Here is a 19795-nt window from a genome sequence, read left to right on the forward strand (position 1 = left end):
AAAAAAATCTTACCCCATCCGCTAATCCAGAACTTTCTACCCGCAACAACTTGTACACCACGCATCAAAAACTGTACAATATTCAAAATTTAAAAATTTTTCTCTGGTAATAACATTAACTCATTTCGAGGTAGATAAGAGTGAGCTTCAACATTCCCTATTTAATACCTTCCAGATATTTTCAAAAACCCCCAAATTCAAATTAGGGTTTCAGTTTCAAAATTCAATCACATCCTCCAATTCCGATGGCGATTTCCGACATGGTGGTCAGCAATTTGATGATTCTCTACCTGGCCGTGATCGCCGCGATCAAGGCTTACGGGCAGGTGACCGGGCAGAGCTACGGCGGCGTAACGGTGCTGTTTCTGTCCACGGCGGCGGTCGGAGTTTTGTTGGTGGTGGCGTTGACGTGGGACGTGTCGCGTAAGGCTGCCACGTATGCGGTGGTGACACGTGGCGGGGATGACGTGGAGCATGAGATGTGTCGTGGTGGGATTTGTTGGCATGGTGTTGCCGTGAAGTCGCCGGCGTCGCAGCTCCGGTTCCGGCTGCCGCAACGTCAGCATATTAATGGGCAATGAGAGTTAAGAAACTTGAGGGTTATATAATAATAATGTGATATATGAAATCAAATGATGTTAGTGAGTATATATTGTTGTTAACATTTTTATTATTATGAGTATAATTAAAACAGTTTAATATGTTTATAAGTTTTTAGTAAAGATATGTGATATTGTTTTTTTATTTTTTACTTTTGTGTTATTTGATTCGTGTGGTTTGTTACTAGCAACAATTACAAGTATTCTTCTGATTAACAAAGAGGAGTGCTTTTGTGGATGACTTTCTCTATGGAGATCACTGGTTTGAGATGTGTTCGTGACAAACGTCGTGAGTGTACAAGGGGTTTTATCATGGCGGAGTTTTGCGCGGTGGGTTTTCTTTGAAAATGATGATAGGTTGGGTCATCAGTGTTGGCTTTTTACCGATGATGGTAGTTGTGTACATAAGTTTTGAGCTTAAACCAAACCAAAAGCTAGATTTTATCCGATTTGCACATAAATAATGAATAATGAACTTGCTTGTAAACTTTTTTTATATTAATTAGGTAATACTATTTATTAAATTAGATTGCTTAATATTTAAAATTAAAAATGAGCATGCATTTGGTTTGGTTATTATTTTTTTTCTTTTTCAAGTTACATAAAAAGCCAAAACCAATCAAAAATCCAGTTTTTATGAAAACATATAAATAAATTGCTGGGTTTTTTTGGGTTTAGTTATTTAGGTTATGAACCGTTTTCTTTTTTCGATTTTATGGATTAAAAAACCCCTAGAAGAAGGTATTATGTACTCATTTCAAGTGATAGTATTACGTATGGTAAAATTAAAATTCAAGCTATTCATTTTTTATTTTTATTTTTGGATTCATTGTTGTACTATATAATATTGATGCTAGTAAGTAGGATAATCATGTCATCGGACATATCATATCATATGACATTCGCAACTTTGTTTTCTCAATTATTTTCGGGATATTATATTGGTACACCCTTTGGTTATCCACACACCCTACATACGATCGTATAGGGTTTATATGATCGTATGGAACCCACTTGAAATGGGGTGTGTATAAATCAAAAGGTGTGAATAACCAGAGCCTTATTTTCTGAAAGCAACAATTATTATTTTAAAGATTATATATTATATTACCATTGAAGTAACGTAATGTTTATCGTATGTTTCTTCTCAAAACAAGAATGAAATCAACGTTTTAGTTCTTTAAATTCATCGAAAACCGATTTAAAAAAGATATCAATTTTGGAAAAGACAAAGCGAAAATTGGAGGCAAGACATAAATTATTATTGAACTTAATTACCCAACAAACATACAGGGATTATTGTTCGAAAAATACATGGTCAATCAAAATTTTAATTTTGATAGCATACATGACATATAAAAAAAAGAAAAGGAAGGATCACCTAACCTCGGTCCCCTTAGGATTGGTCCTCCCACGAAATCATCATCATCGTACTCAGTATATCCCACCAATAGCAATGCTATGGTAGGGTCTGAGGAGGGTAAGATGTAGACAGCCTTACCTCTATCCCATAGGGATAGAGATGCTGCTTCCGGTGAGACCCCCGGCTCGATAGTAGTTTTGCATCAAGCCTTGGACATAAGGCACATAGCACTCAATCATCGGGACACCGGCCGATTGGTGCATGTGCCCTTGTCTTTCGGCTATCAACGCCACCACATGATGCCTGATTAACCTTCCGCCACTTTTAACGTTATTTTCACGAGATTAGTAAAATAACGTCAAAATTAGTGCAATTTTACTTTTGCCCACCCGAGGGTTCACACATATATACATTATATGCGCGCACCGCAAGCAGGGCGTGTCCTCCCACGACATCACGAATGTTAATATCGATATCCCTAAATCTATCGTCTTATCTTCGCCCTTTCTTATTAGGCCGTAAATATATTTAATTCGAATGACATTATGATTATTTACTATTTCAACGAAATAATATGTTTATACCGTGCCTCACAGCAAGAACATATTCGTCATTTATTATCATCTAAAATGAATAATAATACTTATATAAATAATCACAAACCTTATAATTACCATTTTAAGTTTAGTTATATGTTTCTAGTGAATACTATTAGGAATATTTTTAGGATATAATTTCTATATGTTAAAAAGTAAATATTTTGGTATGCAAAATGCATGTATTTATGTGTGCATATGAATCATATATGTACGTTGACTAATATTATACATGAGTGGGAAAGAGAGAGTCGTGTCTCCTCCTCTCAACGCATTTGAAAATTCAACAGTAGTCAACAATTAGAACTATAAAACATTACGGTCAGAACCACAAAAATCTAAAAAATTCCTAACCTTGAGTATCTTCGAGATCACTAAAATTGTTTCATCTATTTAAATTTATATAATACATCTCCATCTTACACGTTTTAATTTAAGCCAACGCACAATTATAGATCTTTTCATATTACATAAAGAAGCATCTCAGATAATGAATTACAAATCTATTAATAGAGTTGGCTTCCATTAGGCTCAGACGATGCCACCCTTTGGCTCGTTGGCTTCCATGGTTTGATGATAAACCAACATTTCGGTGCCAATTCCGCAGACCTACATGAATCCTTGACCCTGGTACCCACATGTTAAAATTAATAATCACGTAATTAATATAATTTGTATTTTAATACATCTTTAAAGCACACTATTAGTTCTTCTAATTCTAAGTTCATGATCTTCTTGATAATTGATAAGAATATTGAAAAATTGGGCTTCATCTATGTGAAAGTTGTACCCAAGGATATTGATTGTAGTCTTCTTTAACTAAAGTACAATCATTAGAAAAAAAAAACATAATCTTAACATTGATTTATATAAATTATAAATGTAATTACAGTTTATTATTAGGTAAAATAATTGTGATTAAATCATATTTGTTTATCATCTATTAATAGTTTTCTATATTTTTTTTTGTTATATTAGAAAAAGTATTCATATTTTTTAGATATTTAAATGATAACAATTATATAACTATTAATTAATTTATGAAAATAAGTATTTTAGTTATAAAATATTAGTGTATATAGCAGAGCCCAAACAAAATCTAAGAATAGTTGTATATAAAATGTATTTTTGAATTTGTTTTTCAAAAAAAAAAAAAGAAAAGAAAAGAAAGAAAAAGTTACAAGATGAAGTTGGAAAGCAAAACAAAATTGAATATACCATTACCAATTACCCAAATGAGAATAAATACATACCTAGATTTGGTGTTTGGAGCCATACGTCTATTGTTACTCTTATGGCTTGATCCATTGCTATTATTGTTACTAAAACTATGACTATTCGAGCACATCTTTGGCGAGCTACGAGACTTCTTCATACCACAAGAAATCGGATTAAACATGTTAAGCATAAAGACCCCGGTATCCAAGCTAACACTTCTTGAAATCTTGCGTTCCATCTTAACCCCTTTTCTATTCTTTAAACCCGTCTTCAAATCACTCTTTTGATCAACCGTTGATTGTTGTTTTACATGATCATCTACAACCATATCTTTTAGTGAAAGTTCTTGACAAGACTCGGGTAGGTTGCTCATCATTTCCAAGATCTTGTTTCGTGCCTTTGTTGAAGGTGACGAGTAATTGAAACCAGAATAACCCTTTTTCCGCCCAAAAAAGGGCCAGGAGACAAAAGGGTGTTCATCTTTGTAAGGTTTATCGCTATTGTTAACATTTAAAACGTTACAAAATGTAAATTCGGATAGCCTTGATCGAGATGAAGAATGAAGAGACATGTCGTTTTTGCCATGTTCCTCTTCAATCCCAATCATGGTTGGTTGTAAGAATGAAATATGGATAATTAAATGATGTGTGATTATTTATAGGAGTTTGGGATTGCTCTTAAATCATGGAAAATTTTAGTTTGAAAATTATTTCATGAAATTGTACATTATGCCATAGAAGTTGTACTTTGGTGTGATCAAGTGATCAGCTTGGTAAATTTTGGCTGGCTGGCCATGGCCCATGGGAGTGGAAATACAAAAGAGACGATAATTTCTTTCTTTTGTGTTTTCCTTAAGTCAAAGTCAACCTGTCACAAAAACATCATTAAATGTTGACACTAACTCAAACTATTTATTAAGAATAACATTTATCTAATCATCTAGAAACAAAATGATCATATTAGTGACATATGCCCTTAAAACACAAGTTAGAAACTAACCTAAATTCAAATAACAATAATAAAATAATTTGTTATAGATGTGCGTTCAAACACCTCATATTTAAAAAAAATGGCTGGACCTCTTAGTTGTAATCCGCTGAGAAAATAACCTTGTGACGAGTCTCTGACTAAAAAGTTGATTTTTTTTAAGTAATAGGTTTATTAAGAAAAAGTGACTTTTAGGCCTCTGACAATGAACTAAATGGATTTCAAAAATCCAGCCATCTCAGAAAGCTAGATTGAGTGTATCTCTCCTAATGGCACTCCATGTAAGTGTCGACGTGCACCTATGTGGTGGTTGGATCCGCCATCTTAGATGTCTAGATCCATGTTTATTCCCTTAAACACCATTTTGTCACATGGCAGCGTAAGATAAAACCTGGCTTCTGATGAAACCAGTCTTTTGAGATAGCTTGATTGAATCAATATTTTCAACTACTGTAAATTCATATATATGAAAATATATATGAAAATATATATTTTCATATATATGAAAATATTCTTGGTGTTCTTTTGTAGAATCAAAGTTATTCTTGTATAATTGAAACTCTCGTGACTTACTTTGCATGAAAATAGTGTGAATAATGTTTAAAAGATGTCACATACCATCAACTTACATGGCATGACTTCAAATCATTTTGCATCTTATGAGTTTGGGGTAATTGAAAATATTGAGTTCAATCCAACTATCTCAGAAGCCTGGTTTCATCTTACGCTGCCACGTGATAAAATGGTGTTTAAGAGAATAAACTTGGATCCAGTTATCTGAGATAGCGGATCCAATCATCACAGATCAGGGTCGGCCCTAGGGGCTAGGTGGTCGACGGCCCTCGGCCCGACACCCCGCTAGGTCTGAATTTTTGGTAAAAAAATTATATGTATTTTTATGAAAAACAACACACACACACACATATATATATATATATAGACATATGTAATGGTTAAATTTAATTACATAACAACTAGCTTAGTATAATGGCAAAAGGGTATGACTCCCAACCAAAAAGTTGTGAGTTCTTTTCTCATTTGAGACATGTTTAAACATGTTTTTCTACAAAAACTTTTTACACAACCCAAATCATAACTAAGTATGCCCATTTAAAAATTAAATTGCTTAAAGCCAACAACATACTCCTTTTACTTAAGACCCAAAATATTTTTCGTCTTTGGCCCAGAATATTTTAATAATTCTCGAAGATGGTCCTGCCACAACCGTATATGTCGATGCTTACATGGAGTGACATTAGTAGATAAATACTCAATCTAGCCATTTGATCTGGATACCAAAAATTATTCATTTGGTCTATTGTAAACCTAAAAACTACTTTTTTTCTTAGTAAACCTACTACTTTATAATAAAAAATCCCCTTATAATAAAAAATCCCTAAAAAGTCGTTTCCGCTGCATATGTCAGTGATGAATTCTTGGTTGAACATGATATGGTTTCAGTAATTGCTTGGCCTTTGAATTAAAATCCATGGGTCCAAATTGTTGAGCTTTAGATAAAATTAATAGGTCCCGGTATTTAAATTACAGACTGAAATCTAATGGTATCAATTTAATTTGGTTCCTAGTATACATATATCGGTCGTTGCTAAACTCTCCCTTGAATAATGTTAATCGTGCATGCATTATCAACCATTAAAAATAGATAGACGTTATTTGGAGGTTGTAGCCGAGTCCACCATTGTTTGACTTAGAATTTTGGTAGTCAACTTGCCGTGTAAGACGGGAGACATATGTTTTTCTTTTATATATTTTTTAAATGTCACCAACTAATATGATACATTCTGTAGTTTAAATATATCAGAGAAAATTATTATTTGCGTTCCTGTGGTTTTAAGGCGGAGGCATAATAAGTTTCCGAAAATTTTTTTGAACTGGTTGAGTCCCTGTGGTTTCAAAAATGAACCATTTGAGTCTCTGCCGTTACTTAACTTTCAAGGTAAACTTTCATTTATTGAAACCATGGGGACTCAAATTGTTCGTTTCTGAAACCACAGGGACTTAAATTGTTCGTTTTTGAAACGGCGGGTACTCAACTAGTTCAAAATTTTTTTCGGGTACTCATTATGTCTCTGTTTTAAAACCACAGGGACGCAAATAGTAATTTTCTCAATATATTATTAGTATTGTCGAAGCACGAAACGAATCTGACCTGATCCATGACGATGTTTCCACGGATTTCGAGATGAACGAACCACGACTTGATCTTCTTCTTCGATTGCTTGAGACCTGCAATGGCTTTTCGGGGGTGTGGAGGTGACTGCTAAGAAATCCTGAGGATCTCTTGTTTACAGACACAAAAATAGGGTGGTGGCTCTTATTGAGCATGACCCCCTAACAAGGAGGTGGAGACCTCCTTATATAGAGAGCCTCATGGCCACCATCATGGTACCCTAATGGGCCTAGCCCAGTTAGGGTTACCTCCACAAAACCCCCTCAGCCCAATAACATTGTATTAGTCCATATAATAAAATAAGCCAAACATAATAAATTTAGGGTCGTAAAACCGGGTTTAGTACCATACCCCTACAAGCCCCCCAAGTCCAGTGTTGCTCCTAGGCGTGCAAGCGTTTAGGTGGAGCGCTGGACTTTATAAGGTGTGTTAGGACATGAGGCGGTTTTTTTTTTCCCTTTTCTTCGGCCTTGTCTTTATTGTCTTTGAGTTTTGGGAGGTTTTCTCCATGATGGTGACATGTTGTGATCTTTATGATAATGATGGTGCACTGGCATGAATAAGATATAGCACGCATCATAACAATAGTGGCGCGAGGCCTGATAAAAGATAGAGCGCGCATCTCGATAATGATGCTTAATAGTTTGCGCGCGAGGTAGCTTACGAGCTATAAGAATAATGAAGCTTGCGCGCGAGGCGACTTACGAGCTATAACAATAATGAAGCTTGCGCGCGAGGCGACTTACGAGCTATAAAATAATGAAGCTTGCGCGCGAGGCGACTTACGAGCTATAAAAAAATGAAGCTTGCGCGCAATGTCGACTTACGATAGTGGCGCGATGCCTGATAAAAGATAGAGCGCGCATCTCGATAATGATGCTCAATAGTTTGCGCGCGAGGCGACTTACGAGCTATAAAATAATGAAGCTTGCGCACGTTGCGGCTTATGAGCTATAATATGACGATAATGACTGGCCCACAAGGGCCTCTTCTACGCAGGATGACTATCCCAGCTTGTTTTCAAAATAATAATGGAGGCGCAGTCGGCCAGATAATAATAATGTCATATGTGCTTGTGCGACTCGTAGCCGAACCTGCAAAAACATATCAAATTAGCGCGTGGCCGTTTGGGATATTGTTAGTCTCCCGCCCTAAGATTCGGATGTCTTCCATCGCGATAATGTAGTGGTGGTATACCACGATAGTCCCCTAGTTCATTGCTGCTAAATAAAGTTGTCCTTATCCTGATTTGGGATTAGACTATTCTCATTTGTTGTGCCGCTTACGCATAGGTTTTGGCTTTGTGTCACGCGCAGATGCGCTTGCGCATAGGCTTTGGCTTTGTGTCATGCGCCACGCGCAGATGTTTCATGCACGTGCGCGTAGACTGTGTGTCATGCGCCACGCGCAGATGTTGCATGCGCGTGCGCGTAGACTGCGTGTCATGCGCGTGCGCGTAGACTGTGTGTCATGCGCGTGCGCGTAGACTTTGTGTCATGCGCAGATGTTTCATGCGCTTGCGCATAAGCTTTGGCTTTGTGTCATGCGCCACGCGCAGATGTTGCATGCGCGTGCGCGTAGACTATGTCATGCGCCACGCGCAGATGTTGCATGCGCGTGCGCGTAGACTATGTCATGCGCCACGCGCAGACGTGCGTGTAGACTTTGTGTCATGCGCAGATGCGCTTGCGCATAGGCTTTGGCTTGCGCCATGCGCAGATGTTGCGTGCGCTGATGTGATATGCGTGAGCATGTGATGCGTAAGCATATGTAATATGCGTGAGCATATGTGATGCGTGAGCATAAGTGGTGCATGAGCATGTGATATGCGACTGCGCTCAAGCATCATGGCGGTGCGCATGTAGAATGGCGGAATGGTTGACCCGCGGTGGCGCGCATGTGACGTGGCTTGTGTTAATAGGTTTAATTATGACGGCTTGTTGAGCGGAGCGGAGCCGCGTTCGGTCTTGTATTCGGCGCGAAGCCGTATGGGTTTATGAGGATTCCCAACCTTTAAGTTTGGCGCATGGCCTTATGGGTTTGAGGATTCCCAACCTTTAAGTTTGGCGCGTGGCCTTACGAGTTTATGAGGATTCCCAACCTTTAAGTTTGGCGCCTGGCCTTATGGGTTTATGAGGATTCCCAACCTTTAAGTTTGGCGCGTGGCCTTACGGGTTTATGAGGATTCCCAACCTTTAAGTTTGGCGTTTGACCTTATGGGTTTATGAGGATTCCCAACCTTTAAGTTTGGCGCTTGGCCTTATGGGTTTATGAGGATTCCCAACCTTTAAGTTTGGCGCTTGGCCTTATGGGTTTATGAGGATTCCCAACCTTTAAGTTTGGCGCGTGGCCTTATGGGTTTATGAGGATTCCCAACCTTTAAGTTTGGCGCTTGGCCGTATGGGTTTATGAGGATTCCCAACCTTTAAGTTTGGTGCATGGCCTTATGGGTTTATGAGGATTCCCAACCTTTAAGTTTAGCGCGTGGCCTTATGGGTTTATGAGGATTCCCAACCTTTAAGTTTGGCGCGTGGCCTTATGGGTTTGAGGATTCCCAACCTTTAAGTTTGGCGCGTGGCCTTACGGGTTTATGAGGATTCCCAACCTTTAAGTTTGGCGCGTGGCCTTATGGGTTTATGAGGATTCCCAACCTTTAAGTTTGGCGCTTGGCCTTATGGGTTTATGAGGATTCCCAACCTTTAAGTTTGGCGCTTGGCCTTATGGGTTTATGAGGATTCCCAACCTTTAAGTTTGGCGCGTGGCCTTATGGGTTTATGAGGATTCCCAACCTTTAAGTTTGGCGCTGGCCTTATGGGTTTATGAGGATTCCCAACCTTTAAGTTTGGCGCGTGGCCTTATGGGTTTATGAGGATTCCCAACCTTTAAGTTTGGCGCTTGGCCTTATGGGTTTATGAGGATTCCCAACCTTTAAGTTTGGCGCGTGGCCTTATGGGTTTATGAGGATTCCCAACCTTTAAGTTTGGCGCTTGGCCTTATATGCGCATGCACGGCGACGGAGTGGTGACTCGCGGGCGCGCGTGCATGGCGGAGAGTTGCGCTCACGCATGTCGGCGGAATGGTGACCCGCCAGCGAGCATGCGTGGTGGCAGTCTTCTGTGCAAAACCCACATGGTGGAGGTCTTTTGCGCGAAACCCACATGGTGGTTCCCGCGGCGGCACATGCATGGCTGCGGATTGAGAATCCGCGAGCGCGCGTGCATGGCGGCGGAAGTCTGGTAATTTTTGGATCTTCAATTTGAGAGATCTGTAATTTTAAACCTAAAATCCAGGTCTGTAATCTAGATCTAGATCTGTAAATCAGATCTAGATAGATCTGAAGCTCGTAGCGGAGAGAATTTAAAACCATCACAGATCCGGAGGCTTGATCATCCGAATCAGGTAGTTTCTTTTTTGCACAGATCTGGAAGCCTCTTTTAGATCTTTGGATCTTTTTGAGCTTTAATAGAGCAAGCCTTGAAGCCTTTTTCTGTAAACTTCCAGATCTGGGTTTTTCCTGGGAGAGATCTGACAGCCGAGATGAAAATCGAAAGGTGGTTCGTTGCCGTCCCACGGATGGCGCCAATGTCGAAGCACGAAACGAATCTGACCTGATCCATGACGATGTTTCCACGGATTTCGAGATGAACGAACCACGACTTGATCTTCTTCTTCGATTGCTTGAGACCTGCAATGGCTTTTCGGGGGTGTGGAGGTGACTGCTAAGAAATCCTGAGGATCTCTTGTTTACAGACACAAAAATAGGGTGGTGGCTCTTATTGAGCATGACCCCCTAACAAGGAGGTGGAGACCTCCTTATATAGAGAGCCTCATGGCCACCATCATGGTACCCTAATGGGCCTAGCCCAGTTAGGGTTACCTCCACAAAACCCCCTCAGCCCAATAGCATTGTATTAGTCCATATAATAAAATAAGCCAAACATAATAAATTTAGGGTCGTAAAACCGGGTTTAGTACCATACCCCTACAAGTATTTATTACTTTTTTTTATATGTTATTAACTTCAGAATTTCCAAATTACGTGATTTACATGGTAGGCTTGAAACATGGAAATTTAAACGGCGGTCAAAATTATAAAGTAAGGGTTTGGAGCTTTCTTTCTTTCCACATTTTAATTTTTAACGTGTCAACTGTCAAATGTTTTATCATTACTTATTTGAATTCTTCCGGTAAACAAGAATTTTGCTTTTAACTTTCTCAAGAATTTGGCATGTGTTACATTCCAATGAAATTTTCAAAATTTAATAAAGGTGAAAACGAGAGCTGAGTCCTGATAAATGATAATTCATATATTTATAAAATGAAAACTAGCCCATAATGCTTGAGTTGAATCGTTGACCCACATGAAATATTATCCTTGACATAACAACCTACAACAAAACCTGTATAGCCCATTTAAAATCCAGTAAGCAACTACAGTGAACACTCATGCTAATCTACGTAACTGGTTCGGTTCGGCTCGATTCGGTTATTAGCCTGTTAACCGATAATAACCTATAGATATTAACCTCAACCATATTAGCATATGTTCGGTTTACCGGTTCTACACGAAATCCCTAGCCGGTCCATATCCATTGGTTCATATGGGTTTGTAACCGGTTGGTTTCTCCTCTACTGGTTTATAACCAGTTTCTGTTAGGTTAATCGCTTAGGATTTGCACCTCTAGTTAAACCAGTGTAAACAACCAAATCAGTCTGATTCAAAACCATAAATGACTCAAACGGTTCGGTTATATATATATTTTTTTATTTTTATCAATTATGATGAATGAATGCAGCATTAAAATTGTATAAATATCATTCATATTAAAACTGCAAACATCAATTTCTAAAGAATTACATTTAAACAAGATCTGCTTACGATCAATATGTTATATTGGAGCTTCTTGGCGTCTTCCATGGCCAAGGCATCATGAGCCTGCTGGAGCCTCTCTAGTTTGGCTTTAAGCTCCTCATTCTCGGCGCGCAGAGGCTCAGCAATGGCTTCAGCTTTGGTGGCCCTCTCGGTCGCGTTCCGCGCAGTTTCCTTAGCCAACCTAAGCTGTTCGTTAACAGCTTGGGTAGCCTTGGAACGGGCCTCGAGCCGGGCCTGAACTTCAACCTCGAGGGCCTTGAAGGCCTTTTCCTTCTCCGCAGCAATGGCGGCAAGTCTCCTGTTCTCCTCCCGGATAGCCCGCGCCTGAGCCACTTCCTGGCTACGCGCCGCCTTTAACTTGTCGTTTTCACGACAAAGCAACTCGACGCGCGGCTGCATCCGGGCAAGGAGAATCCGAAGCTCATTCGTCAGCCTACCCTCCAGGTAGCTAGACATGGCTTCCCCCAACGCACCACTTGGGGCTGCGTGACGCTCCCACTCGACACAGTCCACAGCCGTTCGAAGGGTTGTTCCCCGGCGGATGTTCCACCGTGGAACATACACCTCATTGGAATCCGAAACTGCAAAAACAAAAAGCGGTTAGGAAAAGATGATATATATAAAAAAAAAAGTTAATAGGCCAAAATAACCCTACGCACCTGTAGGGTCGACAACAGGCCGGTAGCCGCCAAACACATCACCCGAACCTAAGGGATATCCATCCAAGAGGTCAGGCAGATGGGAAGGAGGCAGAGATTGGCAAGAAGCCCCAACCCTGAACATACCTGATGAACCGGCCGGGGACGAGGTAGTCGCCGGTGTCGGAGGCACGGTTGAAGCCGCCGCGGTGGAGACTGTAACACCCCGTAACCGCAGCGGAAACGTACACGGGATGCAACAGACACATCTGATATCAACATCATTGCTTATAAAGAAAACACCACTACATTAATTTAAACGTATTACATTATTCTGAGTTTCGTTACCATATAGGCGTTATCACATAAGTTTTACCGATAGTACATTAACATATCTAATGCAAAATATAGATCTTTAAGCTTCCACAAAATAGCACACATCATCAAGCACGTATCACTTATTCCAATTTGGGTGTACCTAGAAAGCATGTAAAGAAAACGGGTCAACTACGAATAGTTGGTGAGTTTCACTAATTTAAATAAACCATAACAAATCATTAAGATAATCATAAATAAGCGATGTAATTATGCTGAGCCCACAAGTGAAAACTCTGTTAACCCCAAAATATATCAAATAACCCCTGGGGACACTGTTAACCCAGAAACACGTTTAATTACCTCTGGGAACACTGTTAACCCAGAAACTCATTTAATAACCTCTGGGGACACTGTTAACCCAGAATTACATTTAATAACCTCTGGGGACACTGTTAACCCAGAAACATACTTAATAACCTCTGGGGACACTGTTAACCCAGAACACTGTTTCGGGCCTTACAATATTAGCAACTCAGACAATTACCATCTTAATACATTACCGTACGATTCCCGTACCATAAATATTATATACATACATTCGTTTCCATGCGATCAGCATGTACTTAAACACTTTGATAAAAACATGCTTTCCGCCCCGGGAAAATATTTAAAACAGTTCAGTAAAAAGGGGCTCGTGAAAACTCACCTTTTTGTGAGCAAAGATGTAATACTGTGCACGGCTACCTGTCCGGATCTGTAATACGATCCCTAAGTCGTTACTACACAATTTCTATTAATATAACTTAAATTCGTGTTAACCGTTACGTCTGGGGACACTGTTAACCCAGTACCGTACCCGATCCGGGGACAATGTTAACCCCGAAACACTTCTCAGGACTTAGATTGTGATATCACTTAGAGTTCTTTAGTCAAAACTACCATTAGTTTTGTTTTTCTCGTTTTGCGTGCCTAGCACGGTTATTCGTCTTTAAGTTTTCAAAGTGAGTTTGGCCACATACGACCCGAAAATAGTTGTTATTGATATTTTAATTAAAGTGGTGAAATTAGAGCTCGGTTTAGACACCCCGTTTGGCCGCGGGGCCCGTTTCTGTCTTTAATATACCGGAAACGACTAAATCGGGTAAATTACCCAAATCATCCGAATTATTTTCGGATGATTTATTTTTACTTGATTAACTTAGTTTCATGAAAATAGTCCATTTTTAAGGTTTTTATACACCAGTCAGCTCGCTTAGGCGAACTTTGCCGGTTTACACGTTTTAAGCTTTAAAAGTTTGTTTTTAAGTTCCATTTAGCACAAATAAATATCCGTTTAGTCTCGGATCTTAAAATTTTGCACAATTCAGTTTTTGACAGTAAGGAATTTTATAAAATATTTCCAGATTTAATTTCTATATTTAACATTTATTTATCTGTTTTTAAACGTCATTTAAACACCAAATATGTCGAAAATACCAAATGACCTTAGAAAAAGCCCAAATTTTTCTGGGATGACCCCTGCCATCCACATAGTCCCCTGTAATTTTTCCAGAACCAAAATCTCATTTTTCATGCCATTTTCACCAAAACCGAGCTAGAAAACCCTAGAACTCGTTTTACCGAAAAGCCTACTTAGACTTCTCCAATGGACCTGAAATTTTGTGTGTGACTTTCATATGTTATAAAAAGCTTATCTAAATATTTCCAGAATTTTTCATGATGTTTAGCTATTTTTCACCATTTTTAGCCAAAACCGAGCATTAAATTCACCAAATATTCATCCTTTATCCAAAAATTACCAAAATTTCACAGATCTCATATTTTCATGTGTAGATCATCTCTGTGAAATTTCATGACTCAACTCTAAGTCTACCACAATCTGTCCAAATCTTACAAATCATACGAAAAACCGAACTACCTTGTGTTTCTAGCTTTAGATCGAAAAGATCTTGCTTTCTAGCCTTTGCTAGCAACTAGATACAACACCTACAAGCACAACAACACCACACCAAGCAAGTTATACCCACAATCAAGCCATTTCTTTCATGGTTTCGGTTAAGACATCAAAATAAAGATTTTAACCGTAAAAATTCGTTTTTGACTCTTTTAACTCCTTTCTTGGACCAAGATCCCTTGTATAACTTGTATACATCACTTGATCATGCAAGAATCGGTTTCATCTCGGGTTTTCACCCATTTTTCACTTGAAACCTCATTTTCTCAAGATCTTGGAATTAAAAAGCAAGATCAAACCATAATAACATGTTTATACCTTGTGGATCTTCTTAAAAATCAAAGGTTTTTGGTTGAATGTGTAAAGGATGGAGAGAAATGTGGATTTGTGATTTTAGAAAAAAGAAAATGAAGTGTGTATGTGTGTGATGGGGGACCGATCGGTCCTAGTAGTGGTGTGGGGTGGGGCCCACATCTCTAATCTTGGCCACACATTCGGATTGTGTAATCCGGATAATGTTGTGGATAATCTGGTTCAGTTCGTTTTTCGGTTAAACACTTAATTCGGCTTAAAACGAGGCTAAAACGGTCGTTTTTCGGCTTAAAAATAAAATTTATATAAAACCGATTTAAAAACTTTAAAAACTTAAACCATGACATTTATTGACTCAACACATCATATTGTCGGTCATTGTGCATCTTTTTCGGCTTGATCGATCTTCTCTTGCTTGGTTTGATGTTAAAGGTTTCGTTTATCGTTCCGACGTACCAATAAATCGAAATCCTTTTTCTGTGCTATAATTCACTTATCCCGTAGCCTTAATACTTCGTAAACCTTACTAAACATCATATATTTCGTCTATAATGTAATCCCCGATTCGATCGGGTTTCAATAATCGTTCATCGGTTAATCGTAATTCCAATACGACTAGCTGTACATTCGAGTATAATTCATACTTGTGAATCTTATATACTCGTATAAACACATTATAATTTATATATTCAGTATTAAATAACACATAAATGGTATATTCCGGCTAGGGTATACCTGAATTTGCCGGAATCGTTACATTCTCCCCCCGTTATAAAAATTTCGTCCCCGAAATTTTACGCGTCAGCTACTTCCTTTTGAGGAAATAGGTGGGGGTATTTCTTCCGAAATTCGTCCTTTCGTTCCCATGTATATTCTGGGCCTCGTTGCGAGTTCCACCTAACTTTGACCAACGAGATCTTATTGTGTCTAAGTTGCTTGATTTTCCCGTCCACTATTTCTATGGGTTCCTCTACGAAATTAAGCTTATCGTTTAATTGGACACCCTCTAGCGGTAACACCGATGTCTCATCCGACAGACACCTTTTCAAGTTCGACACGTGAAACACGTTGTGAACTGCACTTAATTCATCAGGCAGTTCTAATCGGTATGCTACAGGACCTATTTTTGCAGTAATGTCGAATGGTCCAATGTATCTAGGGGCTAACTAACCCGCCAAAACCAAATATGACTACTCCTTTCCAAGGTGATACTTTCAAATACACTTTATCACCTTTCTCAAATGATAACGGTTTTCTACGGGTATCGGCATAACTCTTCTGCCGATCCCGTGCGGCCTTCAGATTGTTCTTAATTTCAAGGATTTTGCTGGTCGTTTCCTGGACCAGATCTGATCTAATAACCTGTGTGTCGCCCACTTCAGTCCAGCAGAGTGGTGATCGGCACTTCCGTCCATACAATGCTTCGTAAGGTGCTGCCTTTATACTGCTATGGTAACTGTTATTATAGGAAAATTCAACGAGTGGGAGATGTTGATCCCAATTTCCCTTAAAATCCAGTACGCATGCACGAAGCAAATCCTCCAGTGTTTGGATGGTCCTCTCAGACTGACCGTCGGTCTGAGAGTGGTAAGCTGTGCTTAGATCAATACGCGTTCCCAGCGCTTCTTGTACAGCTTGCCAATGATTGGAGGTGAAATGGCTATCTCGATCGGAGATGATTGAGATGGGTATCCCATAACGAGACACAATTTCATTTATATAAATCTGCGCAAGTCTTTCGGTGTTATAATTATTTCTAATCGGAATAAAATGTGCCGACTTGGTTAGTCGATCCACGATTACCCAAATTGCATCGTGTCCACGGGACGTCTTAGGGAGATGTGTCACAAAATCCATCGTGATTTGCTCCCATTTCCATTCGGGAATTTCCGGTTGTTGTAACATTCCCGAGGGTTTCTGGTGCTCCGCCTTAACCCTCGCACAAGTCGTACACTTACTGACGTACGTGGCTATATCCTTTTTCATACCCGGCCACCAGTAGAATTCCTTCACATCCTTGTACATCTTATCCGATCCCGGATGTATGGAATATTTCGATTTATGCGCTTCGTCCATGATTAATTCACGAAGGTCATGGAGGGTCGGGATCCAAATCCGATTTTTGAAATAGAGAATTTCGTCCACGCGCTGTTCGAAATTCTTCTCGTTACCGTAAAGTCCCTCTTTTTCCAATTGTTCCTCTTTCAACGCCTCGCGTTGAGCGACTCGAACCAGGTCCGAAAGGTTCGACCGGACTATCATCCCCAGCGCTCGCACTCGCAATGGCTTAACCCGATCCTTCCTACTCAAGGCATCGGCTACGACGTTAGCCTTGCCGGGGTGATAACGGATGTCACAGTCATAGTCGCTTAACAACTCGACCCATCTTCGTTGCCTCATATTCAGTTCTTTCTGATCGAATATGTGTTGCAAACTTTTATGATCGGTGAAGATGGTGCACTTTGTACCGTAGAGATAATGTCTCCAGATTTTAAGTGCGAAGATAACTGCTCCCAGTTCTAAGTCATGAGTAGTGTAATTTTTCTCGTGTATTTTTAACTGTCGAGAAGCATAGGCTATAACCTTATTATTTTGCATCAACACGCATCCTAGCCCTCTCCGGGATGCGTCACAATACACGACAAAACCATCGTCTCCGTCGGGGAGACTTAAGATCGGCGCTTGGTACAATCTTTGTTTTAGCGTTTGAAATGCCGTTTCCTGCTCTTCACCCCATTCATACTTTCGATCCTTTAGGGTCAGAAGGGTTAAAGGTTGGGCGATGCTGGAAAAGTTCTCTATAAATCGACGATAATATCCAGCTAAGCCTAAGAATTGGCGGATTTCCTTTGGCGATTTAGGCGTTTGCCAATTCTTAACTGCTTCAACCTTACTTGGATCAACGTGTATTCCTTGATGGTTTATAACGTGACCAAGGAATTGCACTTCTTGTAACCAGAAGTTACACTTGGAGAATTTTGCATACAACTTCTCCTGCTTTAGAAGCTCTAAAATTAATCTTAAGTGTTGCTCGTGCTCTTCTTTACTCTTCGAGTATATCAAAATATCGTCAATAAACACGATGACGAATTTATCGAGGTAGGGTTTACAGACTCGATTCATGAGATCCATGAACACTGCTGGCGCATTTGTTAGCCCGAAAGGCATAACTAAGAACTCGTAATGGCCGTAGCGATTCCGGAATGCGGTTTTTGGGATATCCTCCTCCTGAATTCTAACCTGATGGTATCCCGATCTAAGATCAATTTTTGAGAAATAGCTCGCACCTTGCAGTTGGTCGAACAGGTCATCAATTCGGGGGAGAGGATACCTATTTTTGATTGTCAACTTGTTCAGCTCCCTGTAATCAATGCACATTCTAAGGCTTCCGTCCTTCTTTTTCACGAATAGTACCGGTGCACCCCACGGGGAATAACTAGGACGTATAAATCCTTTATCCAACAATTCTTGCAACTGGTTGGATAATTCTTGCATCTCTGATGGTGCAAGTCGTTAGGGTGCCTTAGCAACAGGGCCAGCTTGAGGTAATAGATCGATTCTGAATTCGACCTGTCGGGTTGGCAGTAATCCAGGAAGTTCTTCTGGGAAGACTTGTGGAAATTCGCGTACCACTGGAATATCATCCACCCGTTTCTCCTCAGAATCAGTGGCCGTCAAGCTTGCTAGATACGCCACGCATTCTTGGCGTATGTATTTTAACACCTTGAGGTGGGATATAAATGGTATCATGGTGCCTGACTTTTCTCCTTGCACTAATATCTCTTCGTCATCCGACACCCGGATCTTGACGATTTTCTTTTCACAGTTTATTTCTACTTTGTTGCGTGCTAACCAATCCATTCCCACTATCACGTCAAAACTACCCAATTCTACGTGTAACAAGTCAATCGGAAGGGATTGATCGTTCAGAATAAAAGGGCAATTCCGAACTATTCGATTAACTATCATGGTTTTACCGTTAGCGACTTCTACGGTATAAGGTTCTATGGTCTCACCAATTGGAAGGTTTGCTATCGACAGGAATTTAACGGAAACAAAACTCCTATCGGCGCCTGTATCAAATAATACAGAAGCGTAATGATCAGAGACGAGGAATGTACCTGTCACTACACTGGGGTCCTGGCGTGCTTCGTTCGCCCCCATCACGAATGCTCGGCCTCGCGCCGGATTGGACGACGATGCCTGACCCGTGGGTTGCCTCCCGTTTCCTCCCTGGTTCAGTTTCGGACAGTGTCTTTTGAAGTGATCCGTGCTGCCGCATTCATAGCAAGCACGGCTGGTGGTCACCATTTGGTTTCCTTGCGGGTTTTGTTGTCGGGCTGGTTGGGTCCTAAATGGCTGCGCACGGATAGGTTGCGGTTGTCGGTTCAGGTTGTTCAGGTTTGTCCTACAACTTGGTGCGTAGTGCCTAATCCTGCCACACCGGTGGCACACCACCTCCTTGCACACGCCACCATGGTGGTAACCGCATTTCCCACCCCTAGGAAACGTTCCCTTCTGCGGTTCTTGTCTTCCGCCTGAACTAGTCATGGCGTAGTTTTGGGCAGTGGGCCTAGCACGTTTATTTTGCTGCTTTTCCTGGATCCTATGGTCATGTGTACCCCGCTTTCCCCCAGCGTATTCTCCTGCCACCTTCAGTGAACCGCTCCTTACGAAATCATATGTGACGATACCAGCCTGCGTCACCGCACCCTCATACATCTGGTGTCCCCCTGAATTGACTAT

General features: G+C 40.2%; 1 protein-coding gene across 1 annotated transcript; it reads left to right on the forward strand.

Annotated features, from left to right (window-relative positions):
- Positions 1 to 242: 242 nt before the first annotated feature.
- LOC143570422 (uncharacterized) lies at positions 243 to 581 on the forward strand. The gene has a single exon (XM_077056079.1). The coding sequence runs from the start codon at positions 246 to 248 to the stop codon at positions 579 to 581; it is 336 nt and encodes a 111-aa protein (XP_076912194.1). The 5' UTR covers positions 243 to 245.
- Positions 582 to 19795: the final 19214 nt, after the last annotated feature.

Source organism: Bidens hawaiensis, unplaced genomic scaffold, assembly GCF_021521415.1.
Source record: "Bidens hawaiensis isolate Kalapana, Puna unplaced genomic scaffold, B.hawaiensis_p1.1 tig00024982_1, whole genome shotgun sequence".
Taxonomy (NCBI): Eukaryota; Viridiplantae; Streptophyta; class Magnoliopsida; order Asterales; family Asteraceae; genus Bidens; species Bidens hawaiensis.

Bases quoted from the DNA above. Each gene is read 5' to 3' on its own strand.
- LOC143570422 (XM_077056079.1), top strand. From the start codon at position 246: ATGGCGATTTCCGACATGGTGGTCAGCAATTTGATGATTCTCTACCTG.